The sequence below is a fragment of the Pezoporus wallicus genome, unplaced genomic scaffold, assembly GCF_028554395.1.
Source record: "Pezoporus wallicus isolate ANWC-B61680 ecotype Strahan unplaced genomic scaffold, APGP_CSIRO_Pwel_v1 contig_7935, whole genome shotgun sequence".
Lineage (NCBI taxonomy): Eukaryota > Metazoa > Chordata > Aves > Psittaciformes > Psittacidae > Pezoporus > Pezoporus wallicus.
This window is the reverse complement of record NW_026640162.1, coordinates 42,762-55,444: the sequence shown is the minus strand read 5'-3', so window position 1 is coordinate 55,444 and position 12,683 is coordinate 42,762. Positions and strand designations below refer to the sequence as shown.

The 12,683-nt window shown below is 47.5% G+C and overlaps 1 protein-coding gene across 1 annotated transcript; it reads left to right on the top strand.

Moving 5' to 3' along the window:
- The first annotated feature begins 2,703 nt into the window (after nucleotides 1-2,703).
- LOC130603768 (olfactory receptor-like protein COR3) lies at nucleotides 2,704-3,630 on the top strand. Its single transcript, XM_057417777.1, has one exon. The coding sequence runs from the start codon at nucleotides 2,704-2,706 to the stop codon at nucleotides 3,628-3,630; it is 927 nt and encodes a 308-aa protein (XP_057273760.1).
- The last annotated feature ends 9,053 nt before the right edge of the window (nucleotides 3,631-12,683 follow it).

Here is a 12,683-nt window from a genome sequence, read left to right as displayed (position 1 = left end):
AGTCAGCATATATTGGAGATATGATCTAGGCTAAATCCCCTGTTCAAGTAGAGTCATCGAAACCATATATAAAAAAGGGGGAGATGTGGAGGCAGTGTTCTGACAGGAGAATGGATAATTGGTACATAAACTCTGAAAATCCTGAAAGATACAGCAAGGCCATGAGAGGCCCAAGGAAGCTTAAGCAAGCAAGATAAGAAGAAGCTGGAATTCACTGAGGTAATGAGAACTGTGTACTGCTGGCAAGCTTTCGAGGTCAAGTTCTCACACCTGTGCTTAACCAATTATATGTTAGTCACTAAGGGTCTTCAAGACATGTATCATATCATAATACGCCAAATCACTGTATGTGCATGTAAGAAATAGTATATAAGGAGTTAAGGCTTTGTAATAAATTTGGCAATCGCTTGATCGCATTGATCGTCTCTGTGTTGTCCACGACTCCCACGTCAACAGGTCCCCAAGATCTTCTGTTGGCTCTTTGCAGCCAAACTTGTGTGCTATGGTTTTAGAGCAATGAATTGAAGATGGGTGGAGAGCTGGATCATTGCCTGTGGTGCTGGGATTGCTGATGGACTCTGGTACCAGCTCTTATCAGGGACTTTACCCTCATCTCCCTGCCCTGATAATATCAACCATGGCTTCTATGAAGCTCTCCTTTCTGCCTTGCCTTTCCAGCACAATGGGTGAAAAAAGGCAAATGTCATCATCAAGGAGAGCTCAAGGACTGGGGCTGCCTCCATCCCTACTGCGGTTAAGAACCAAATCCCCCAGGAAGCCCTCTCCAGGCAGAGGAAGGACGGGAGGGTGACCATGAGGAGCCAGCATGGATTTACCAAGGATTAGTAATGCCTGACCAACCTGAGTTCCTTGGATGACGCAAACACTGGTGTTTGCATGGACAAGAAGTAGTGGACAGCATTTACCTCACCATTAGCAAGGTCACCACAATCTTCTCTTGGCTCTTTGCAAATCAAAATTGTGAGCTTTGGTTTGAGTACAAGCAACTGAAGATGGGTGGAAAGCTGGTTCATTGTACATGGTGCCTGACATCGCTGATGGACCCTGGAACCAGTTCCCCTCGGTGAGGTTCCCCGCAGATCCCTGCCGTGGTTTAGCGTGAGGTGTCCCTGCCCATGGCAGGGGGGTTGGAACTAGATAATTTTAAGGTCCTTTCCAACCCTAACTATTCCATGATTCTATGATAATGTCAACCATGGCCCTTGTGAAGCTGTAACTGCCTCAGAAATGCTCCAGAAGTGGATGTCAAAGGTGGGCTTGTTCTGTGCTTTGCTTTAAGGGAGCCCAAAGCCCTGTTGCTCACTCAGGGTGAGGTCATCTCCTCTGGGTACACTTCTTCTCCTCCAAACTAATCAACACAGAGAAGAGATAATGACCTGCTTTGGGCTTTGTCACCCTCCTGGGGCACAAAGAGATTCACAGTCCCACATCCCCACATCACTTGAAATAGGAAGGGGGTTTGCTGATGCTGGCTCATTCCCAGGCTCCCTACACAGCTCCAGGCACATTCATCTTCACATCCTTCTCCGAGAGCATGAGGAGGGCAGCAGAGACAGAGCTGAGATGTAAGTGAGGGGCAGCATCTTTCAGCCCATCATTCTCCTGTGGTTCTCTCTTTCCAACAAGCAGCAGCTCCTGTCTTCATCTCCTGCCTGACTGCAGGGTTGTGGGCTTCTTGGTGATGCTCTGGGCTTCCCAGGGAGCTGCTTGAGCTGTGTGCTCCCCATGCAGCTGCTGAGAAGGCAGGTTTGGAGATCACCCTGGTGGAGAACACCCTCAGGAGGCTTCCTCTTCTCAGTGACCACAGATGTTTCCTGGATGGGCACTTCAGGCTTTCCTGTACAGGACATTCAGGGTGCTCCCCATTGCTGAGATGAGGCAGCTCCAAAAGATTACTTTTTTTCCCCGAAACATGCGTTCATGAAGAGTTTGCTGAGCTCTGGGGTTTGCCCATATCTATCGGAGACTCAAGGAACAGGTTAAAGAACCATGAAAAGGTTTTAGATCTGACAGAGTGTGTCAGGAGGGAGGGGAAACTGATATTAACCACTGTGTAAGGTTGCATAGGAGCATAGTATGATTTGTGTTGGAAGAGACCTTAAATCTCACTCAGCTCCAAGCCCCTGTGATGGCCAGGGACACCTTCCACTAGAGCAGGTTGCCCTGTCCAACCTGCACTTTCTATAGGTCAAGAAAATCAAGCAGAGAGGGAAGAAGCAAGTGGTTGGGAAATGCCCACAAGAGGATGAGGGATCAGCTCTGCACTGTGGAAGCACCTTATTTCTCTGTTCCAGGTTGAGCCGGATGGTCTCCAAGCCACAGGCTCAGCACTAACGAAGGCGATGAAGTGCAGCACTAAGGTAAATCTACTCGGGTGAGTGGAACCTCCCCACTGATTTCCAAAGTGGTCATTGCTCAACATCTCAAGGTGAGCCAGAGGAGCACAAACCACATTGTGCCATGGTGTTCAACTGCTTGAGCACCCCTTTGTTCTACCTGTGCTGGCACACGACTTTCACCAACCTGTCCCTCATTGAGCTGTGCCTGAACTCTCCCTTTCCATCCTGCAGGACTGTCTCTGGGCAGCTTCCTCCACACAGAGCCTTTTCCACCTGGGACATCCCTGCCTCTTGGAGAAGAAAGCCCCAGCCAGGATCTCACACACAAAGCACCATCCAGCCCATGGCACAAAGCAATTGCACCCAAGCAACCGAGTTCAGCCTGGCAGGCTTCACACAGGACCCGGTGACTCAGGGGAACTTGTTCCTGCTCTTCCTGCTCACCTACCTTGTCACCATTGTGGGCAACCTGGGCATCATCATCTTAATCAGGGCCAGCCCCCACCTCCACTCCCCCATGTATTATTTCCTGGGCAATCTGGCCTTTGTAGACCTCTGTTCTTCCACTGTCATCACCCCCAAGATGTTGGTTGACTTGATGTCAGAGAAGAAGAGCATTGCTTATGCTGGGTGTGTGGCTCAGGTCTTCCTCTTCGATTTTTTTGGGATAACTGAATGCTTCCTGCTGGTTTCAATGGCCTATGACCGTTACGTGGCCATTTGCCATTCCCTGCTGTACCTCCTTGTCATGTCCCCAAAGTGCTGTTTCCAGCTGGTGACTGCCTCGTACCTCGTGGGGCTGACCAATGGTGTGGGACAGACCATCAGCATGTCCACCCTGTCCTTCTGCAGCTCCAGCGCCATCGACCTCTTCTTTTGTGACATTTCCCCCCTCATCTCACTCTCCGCCTCTGACACCACCCTCAGCCACATCATCCTGATCACTGCAGCATCTCTCTTTGGTGTGTCCAGCATCCTGGTTATCCTGCTCTCCTACGTGGCCATCATCCCCACCATCCTGAGCATCAATTCAGCCGAGGGCAAGCGCAAAGCCTTCTCCACCTGCACCTCCCACCTCACCACTGTCAGCATCTTCTATGGGGCATGCTTTTTTATGTATTTATTCCCCAGATCAAACAGCTCAAGAGCAGCAGATAAATGGGCTGTGCTGCTCTGCACCGTGGTGACTCCCATGCTGAACCCCTTGATCTACAGCCTGAGGAATAAGGAGGTGAAGGAGGTGTTGAGGAGGCTCACAAAAATAAGATGATCTTGAATGGTGCAAGCTTAGGGCCAGACAGAATGGAGATATGGGGTAGGTGCTCGGGTATTGGTTAAGTATGGGCAACATGTTGGGGGTCTTCTGCACCCAGACTTATGTGATGCACTGGTTGATATGATTGAAAATACAAATAATTTCACTCTCTAAACTTTGATAATTCTATTTAGTAGTTTATTTCACCTAATTAGTTAATTTGTACTTTATTTCACTTAACGAAGACACAGGTAGACAACTACGAGCATGCTCTCCTCTTTATCTCAGGAAAAGGGTGGAACTGATCGCTGCCTACACCTGCCTGAAAGGAGGATGGAGCCAGGAGGGGGCTAGGCTCTGCTCCCAGGGAACAAGGGATGGGACAACAGGAAATGGCCTCAGGCTGCACCAGGGCATGTTTAGATGGAGCTGAGGAACAATTCCTGCCCCAGAGGGTGCTCAGGCATTGGAACAGGCTGCCCAGGGCAGGGCTGCAGGCACCGGCCCTGCAAGTGCTCACAAACCCCTCAGTGCCATGGGTTAGGGGTGGCCTCGACAGGGCAAGGGAACACTTGGAGTGCATGAACTTAAAGCTCTTTTCTTTTTTGCTCTCCCTTTTGCTTGGCAAATGAGAATAAACTGTGAATTCTACCGTTCCACTGGATCAAACTTCATTTCATAACGGTGCTGTTAAATCATTAAGGGCCTTAAGAAAAGGACAAAAACACCTTTAGCAAGAAAAACAGAAATGATAGCAAATAAGTGTGATGCCATGCAGTCAGTATTATTAGGTTTTGATGGACAAAATGATTTCCAGCACCATACACTTCATTTCATTTTAGACAGCAAAGAATTTAAGTGAAACATGGTACTTGTGTGACCTCTGTTATGACTGAACGCGTTTTGAAAGCGTTTTAAGACGTGATAGTGATGAATCCACGCCAAAGGGCAGAAACTATCAAGGAATCCCCATCCACTGCTCCACACCTTTGCTTTCCATTCCCCTGTTGGCAGCAATAGAAGCTGTTGCAGAATGGCTCCGAGAGCAAGGCCATGAATCCTTGGAGGCCTTGTGCGAGCAAAGCAAAGTGTAGGCCTCACATGTACGTGACTTAAGCTGAAGGACACACTGTCCTTGAGCTCTGGGGAAAGTACCGAGAACTGAATTGCAGCTGATGTAATGAGGAAGATCCTTGAAAACAGAAACCGGATGTGGGAGGAGAATGTAAATGAAACCATTTAGAACTAACCAATGCTGTTGTGACTAGTAGGCATAATTAACACTATGAGGATATAAGCGATGTGCGACACAAATAAAGTAGAAGCTTGCTTATCACTCATATTGGGTTGTCGTGTCTTGCTTCTCCTCGCCGTCAGCAGAAGCCATGGTCTCCATGGCAGCCTGATCACAACAGAGCACAGGAGCTGTGGTGCTGTTCAGCAGCCTTCAGATCTGATACGTGGCAGCCCCTGGCAGCCTGGAGCGATGGCATTGCCTGCCCTGATGTCTCTCCTGTTGCTTTCCTGCTCAGAAAGCTGAATGGTGGTAGGCAAACACAGTATACATAAAACACCCCAAAACACATCACTTTGTGCATTACCTCAGCCCATGGAGCTGCAGCCTCTGCCAGGACCGTGGTGAAACCTGGAGCCATGGCTGAGCCTTAGGACTATCCTAAGGACCCACATTAACATAGGCTGGAGGGAGAAGGTCCATGGCTGGATTCAGTTAAGTCAGGATCTAAGTGGTTTTCTCATTTCTTAACAACACACAACTAACAGGCACTCAGGGTCAATCAGCTGAATCCTGCTTTGTTCCCAGAGCTTCCTGATAATTCCCTTCTTATTATTTAACCCAGCCAACGGTTGTTTTCCTCCTGAGCCTTGGGGAGAAGCAGAGGCAGAGGTTTCACACTCTCCCTGGCAGTGTTTGACTGCTCTGACAGTGGGGTTTTCCCTCTCCCTCTGTTTCTAACTGGAATTTCCCATGCTGGAAATTCACAATAGGAAATCTCAGATTTACCCTCATCTGCACGATAAAGCACATGGAGAACTTGCAGGAGGCATCAAGTGAAAAAGAATGGGAAACCATTAATTCTTGCATTAATCTTTTCTCTGCCCCTGAAATCATAGACGCATGGAATGGTTTGGGTTCGAAGGGACCAATCCCTGCCACGGGCAGGGACCCCTTCCACTAGAGCAGCTTGCTCCAAGCCCTGTGTCCAACCTGGCCTTGAACACTGCCAGGGATGGGGCAGCCACAGCTTCTCTGGGCACCCTGTGCCAGCGCCTCAGCACCCTCACAGGGAAGAGCTTCTGCCTAAGAGCTCATCTCAGTCTCCCCTCTGGCAGGTTCAAGTCATTCCCCTTGGCCTCTCCCTAAAAGCCCTTGTTCAAAGCCCCTCTCCAGATTTCTTGTAGCCCCTCTTAAGGGATTCAAAGGCCACAGTAAGGTCTCTCTAGTGCCTTCTGCAACAATATTCAATGACTTTATGTCCAGCTTCTCTCTCCTTCACCATCACCAAGTGTTTATATAGGAACATGAGCTCTTAGTGTCTTGAAAACACAAGTCTGTGGCTACAACCCTATCGTTCTGCTCATTGTGGCTTCACATTGGAGCTGCTCTCAAAGCCAAAAGCTTTTTGCTCCTTGTTGTTTGAGTTTAAGGAAACCAGTGGTTTGCTGTGTCTCAGAGCTGCCACTGCCTTCAGTGGTGCTATCATCTGACCATGAGAGCAGAGCAAACACCAAGTGAGATTCTCTGAAGCAGAAGCAGCAGCCAGCATTGCAATGCATCTTCCTGGTGGGTCATGATGAGCAGGCAATGAGGTGCCTGGCTTCTGGCATTCCTGCTGAGGAGCTCCTAATGGCTTTAGCTCCCCACTCTCAGGTGGAGCTGCTTTCATTGTAGTTAAATCTGGTTTAAAGGCAGCTGAGCAAATGCTGGGTAGGAGCTACCTCCCCTTTTTGGGTACTTAGTGATTGGATTTAGGAATCACCTCAAATGTCCTTAGGCAAGCACTTGTCTCCTTACATTTGAATGCACCATGTCACCTCTATGTGTTTACTGTGTCCATCAGTTCCCTTTAGTGTTGAGGGAGATTTGGTGGGGTTCATGCCTCTCACTGCAAGGCAGACACCTCCATTGCTCCAGCTGAAGAGATCTGAATGAGCTCTGCTGATTGCATTGGACAGTCTCATCAGCTGTAATGGGACCTTGGCTCATAAATAGATAAGGAGAAATTTTCATGTTTGGCTTGTACTGTAAGTCATGTCTAAAAGAGGGTGAGTGCTGTCCTCTTTGGAGATGTCTGGTATGGCTCCCTTAGCTGGTAAGGTAAAAATGTCATGAAACAAGGGGAACATGTTTTTTTCCCTATTGATTGGAAAGGATTTCAAGCCTTGGGTTTTGAATGTGTGGGTTCTACACTGAGGATGTGATTCCTCTCCAGTGTGTGGTATCTAGATGTCTAAGAAGAACCAGGAACACGGAGTACCAAGCTTTTCTCTCCAGGGTAGCTGGAAACTGAGCTACTTCCCTTCATTACAAGGGGTAATGGTTTAAAACTTAAACAGGGGAAGTTTAGGTTGGATATAAGAAGGAAATTCTTTCCTGTTAGGGTGGTGAGGCACTGGAATAGGTTGCCCAGGGAGGTTGTGAATGCTCCATCCCTGGCAGTGTTCAAGGCCAGGTTGGACGAGGCATTGGGTGATATGATTTAGCGTAAGGTGTCCCTGCCCACGGCAGGGGGGTTGGAACTAGATGATCTTAAGGTCCTTTCCAACCCTAACGATCCTATGATTCTATGTAGAAATGGAAAGATGAAATTCACTTTGGTTTTACTCCCTTTAAAACTGTTGGCCATGTTATCTTTATTTTCTTTTTGAAAAAGAATTGGGAGATATTAGAATGGTTTCTTTTAGACACTGTTGTTACTTGGAGGAACCCTTCTGAGGTCCTGGTGGAAGAAGCAAGGAGATTTTCTTCAAGTACTGGTGAGTTCATCTCTGTGTCTGCCTTTACCAGTATTGATGGCTTGGAAAGAGATGTTGGTGGCTTGAGATGAGCTCTTAGGCAGAAGCTCTTCCCTGGGAGGGTGCTGAGGCCCTGCCACAGGGTGCCCAGAGAAGCTGTGGGCCAGTTTTAGGTCCAAAATGGGCAGGTGGAATCAGACAGACTTCAAAAAGGGAAAATGCTGAGTCCTGCCTATGAGGAGGACTTGCTCTAAGCACTAAGACAGGCTGGGGGGCACCTTATCAGAGAGGGACAAGGCTCTTGTGGTGTCCACTGAGTTGAAATGAGCCATCCATGTGTCCTTGCAGCAAAGGCACCCACCAGAACCCTGAGAAGAGCATTGGTGGTGAGTCAAGGGACTGTGCAATGAACATCTGAGCACAGGCTGGGGAATGGGGAAATAAAAGCTGCTTTGGGAAGGGTGGAGGGAGAAGATGAATTGTGCTGAAGAAATGGTCCTCTTGCTTGAAAAGGGGCTGATGGAAAGAGGAGAGTGGGAGGGGAAGGAGGAGGAATGCTCATTTCTCATCAGGCAATATGCTTATTTGAAGGTCATCTCATCTTTTTAAGGTCTGCATATTTCAGGTTAACATGAACAGCAGTCATCTCGTGTACATCTATATATACAACATGTTCTTTAAATAGAAGGAAGCACAGAGGAAGAAATATATGGAAGAATAATTCAGATGAGAAGGGGTTGGTTTTTCCCTTGAAGCTACAAGTACATGGAATTGCATTCAGGGATTCTGGTCTCACTTTAGTGGAATCAAACATCACTAGAGAGTCAGAAAATCACTCCAATTTGATTTCTTATCTATTTAATGCAACACTAATTCTTGTGGCAGATTAAGGCATGATATTATTGTATTTACTTGTCCTTAAATAAGAACAACTCCCACAGACAGCAAAGAAATCATCCCAAACAAGCCTCCTTCTTAAAAAGAATTTGGATGCCCATGGGAAGATGCTTATGTTTTGCAGGACCAATTCTTTCCATAACAGGCCAGCCACAGCTTTAGGATTTAAGCTCTAAGATTATGTTTTTCCATATAGGAACTATTGCCTATTATTTTATCAAGGTATTATTTTTAATATATTATTTAGGACCTTCAACCATCATGGTTTTCTCTCCCAGGAATTGGGTGCAGTCCTAAAGGAAACCCCAAATCCTGCATTAACCTCATGCACTGTGTGTTCCTGTGAGCTGGGAGAAGTGATTCAACCTCTTCCCATGTTTCTTTGTCTCCTGCTGCCAAGAGAGTGGCTGGAGGAAAGCACTTGAGTGTGACCACGTTTGTCCTCTTGGGCTTCCCCAATGTGTAGAAGCTGCTCTTTGGGACTGTTTTACTCATCTCCATCAGCATGGTGGTGGGGAACCTTATGACCACCAGCTCTCAGCTTCATGTGCCCATCTCCTTATTTCCTCATGGGAAATGTATTTATTTCCTCCGTAGGATGTAGCTGGGCATTTTGCTCTTCTGGATTGGCCTGCTCCATGGAAGGCTGCCAGCATGCTGACCTAGGAGCAAGGTGAATTTTCATCCCATGTGATAAGCAGTCACCCAACTTGGTTCGGGAACAGACTTTCAAGGCACTGTCTGAGCAGGGTTGGCTTTTCCTTGAATGCCATCTGCTGCTGATGACACAGATGCGCCATGCTGCTGGCCATATGTTGTATGCAGATGTGCCCAAATTCTTTCATGGCTCAAAGATTCTCAGTGTTGTCCGCAACTACCCTATCACTTCTTCATTTCCTTATGTCTGTCCATCCAGGCCAAGCTTATTTTCCATCCCAGCTGCAGCTTACTCATGATTTCTCATTTCAGGATCTGAGGGTTGAGTCACATTGGTCCAAGGAGTCATCTTGTCTAACTGTAGGCTTTCACATCTGAATTAGACACAGAAGGTTCCTCTTATAGAGACAAGGATGCATCTGGGGTCTTTGATTCAGCTTGGATCTATTTTAAGCTTCCATATCAGGGAAGCTGGTCATTTTGCTCTTCTGGATTGGCCTGCACCATGGAAAGCTGCCAGCATGCTGACCTAGGAGCAAGGTGAAATTTCATCCCCTGTGATAAGCAGTCACCCAACTTGGTGCAGGAACAGCCTTTCAAGGCACTGTCTGAGCAGGGTTGGATTTTCCTTGGATTTCATCTGGTGCTGATGACACAGATGCTCCATGCTTCTGGCCATATGTTGTATGCAGACATGTCCAACCTATTTCATGGCTCAAAGACTCTCAGTGTTGTCCGGAACTACCCTATCACTTCTTCATTTCCTTATGTCTGTCCATCCAGGCCAAGCTTATTTTCCATCCCAGCTGCAGCTTACTCATGATTTCTCATTCCAGGGTTTGATGGTTGAGTCACATTGGTCAAAGGAGCAGTAGTATCTAATTGTAGGTTTCCACATCTGAATTAGTCACAGAAGGTTCCTCTTATAGAGACAAGGGTGCATCTGGGGGCTTTGATTCAGCTTGGATCTATTTTAAACACACATATCAGGGATTTCTTCTGGAAAAAGTGGATGGTTCTCTGCATTTGCAGTGAAGAGTGATGGGCAGACACAGCTACAATGTGGGTTGTGTTCAGAGCAGACAGAGGCCATCGCCTGAGGAGTAAGTTTAAGTCTAATGGGAAACATCAGCTCACTGTGCTGATGTGTTGGGGTCCTTCAGGAACCCCACTCAAAAGTGAGGAGGTGAAAGCAGCTTTTCATACAGCCATGGAATGGTTTGGTTTGGAAGGCAGCTTAAAGCTCATGAAATTCCAGCTCCCTGCCACAGGCAGGGACACCTTCCACTAGACCATGTTGCTGCAATCACCATCCAACCTGTCCTCAATCATTTCTCTTGGTCAATAATGTCTAATGCAGTAGAGCCTCAAAGCTCAGCATGCATAAATCACTTCCTGGACAGAATAGGAAAGCAAAATGGATGTCGGCAGCGTTCTGGCTGTGTGTTTGCTTTTATAAAGGTTGCTAATAGCAGATACTAAATTCCTGATGAGGGGTTTCTATTCCGCATGGATGGATAGGAAATTATTGCCTAGAAGATATTAGTGTTGTTTTCCTCTCTTTAGAGCCATAAGAAAGGAACTTTTCCCCTTAAACCTGTGCCTAAAGGGGTTTCAGGAAACACGGAGAGGGGCTTAGGACAGGTGCCTGTAGGAACAGGCCAAGGGGAATGGCTTTAACCTGTCAGAGGGGAGACTGAGATGAGCTCTTAGGCAGAAGCTCTTCCCTGTGAGGGTGCTGAGGCGCTGGCACAGGGTGCCCAGAGAAGCTGTGGCTGCCCCATCCCTGGCAGTGTTCAAGGCCAGGTTGGACACAGGGGCTTGGAGCAAGCTGCTCCAGTGGAAGGGGTCCCTGCCTGTGGCAGGGGTTGGAGCTGGATGAGCTTTAAGGTCCCTTCCAACACCAACCAGGCTGGGATTTTATGATCCAGGCCCATGAAACTGTCCTTAATACACAAGCATGCCAACACACTGACCCTCCAACTCCTTGGCTTTGGGCATGAGCCATCTCTGTCAAGCAAGGCAGCTGTAGAAGTGAACTTTGTTGGTAACAAAGAAGAAAGTTTCTTTCCTGTTATCCCCAGCTAATTAATCTCTGATGGCTTGTTATGAAGAATGAGGGAAGTCGCATCCATTCTTCTGAAAAGCTTTCGTGGTGATGAGGAAACTTCCTTGGTAAACCCCAGAAGGTCTTGTTAAAGCTGATGACTCCTGGAAGGGTGCTTGGTCCCCAGGGACCACTTCTTGCTTTGGCAAAATGAGCAGCATCACTTGTGATGGAAATAGCTGTGTGTGCTTGTATTGTGAAAGCCTGGATCTCGGGCCTGCTGGAGGGCTTTCTGTGCCCATGCAAGCTTGGTCCTACTCTCTCTGTAAAGACACATCCCTGTCTTCATGACATGTGCAGATCATGTGGTTCTTGCTAATGGGGTGCTTTGTCCCTTCCTGCTTTTGACCCCTAATAAAGGGAGCTGGGGAAGCTCATTGCATTTCTCTTCACTTTTGGACCTGCTCAAGGACACCTCATACTTTAAACTTCTTGTCATTATTTGCCTTGGGATAGATTTGCTTGTGTTTCTTAAGCTGTGAGGCAAGTTGCAGTCTACTACATCCATCCTCCATGCCTGACTGGCCTTCATAAATGTGGTTTTCCTACCATTATGAATTTGGGATTGGAGAATAAGCATGGGAATGGGGTCACCTGACTCAACATCTAAAATCCATTGCCTAGTTATGAGCCAGTCAGGTCCCTTCTAGAATGGATAGAAATAAGAGAATGTTTTATCACATCCTAGGACATCTGGTGAGGATGGATGTTGTCCAGAGCAGGTCTGAACATCAGAAGCACTTGTACCATGCACCCTCTCTCCATGGTATATGCATCTCAGAATAGCTTTCTCTGGATTAAACTAATTCCAGTCAGGATCTGAAGGCCTCCTGGAGGTCAAACTAGATCAGCTGCCCCCCTCAAACTTATTTTCAGTTTGTTTTAAACCAAAAGACAGGAGATGAGAAAATGGCCTCAAGCTGCACCAGGGCAGGTTTAGATGGAGCTGGGGAACAATTCCTGCCCCAAAGGGTGCTCAGGCATTGGAACAGGCTGCCCAGGGCAGGGCTGCAGGCACTGGCCCTGCAAGTGTTCACACACTGTGGAGACAAGGCCTCAGTGCCATGGGTTACTGGTGGCCTTGGCTGTGCTGGGGAATGGTTGGACTGGATGAGCTTGAAGGGCTTTTCCAACCTGGTTGATTCAATGCATCTAAAAGGAGCCCAGTTCATGCAGCGTGACCCTAGCCTCTGATGGGGATGGAAGCACAGTGAGGGGAGAGAGCTCTTTGCGTGTTTGTGTCTTCAAACTTGAACTCTTGAAACTGCTCTCTTATCAACAAATACTAGAGATACAGAAACACACCTTCACTGAGCACAGATGGAGACACAAAACTGATTTAATGACTCAACTTTTACTTTTACTGGATGATCTTAAGGTACTTTCAAACCCAAAGCACTCTATCGTTCTCTGACACATGGAGCTTTAGCTG

What these genes read in the sequence shown, in the direction of transcription:
- LOC130603768 (XM_057417777.1), top strand. Translation starts at nt 2,704, where the DNA reads ATGGCACAAAGCAATTGCACCCAAGCAACCGAGTTCAGCCTGGCAGGC.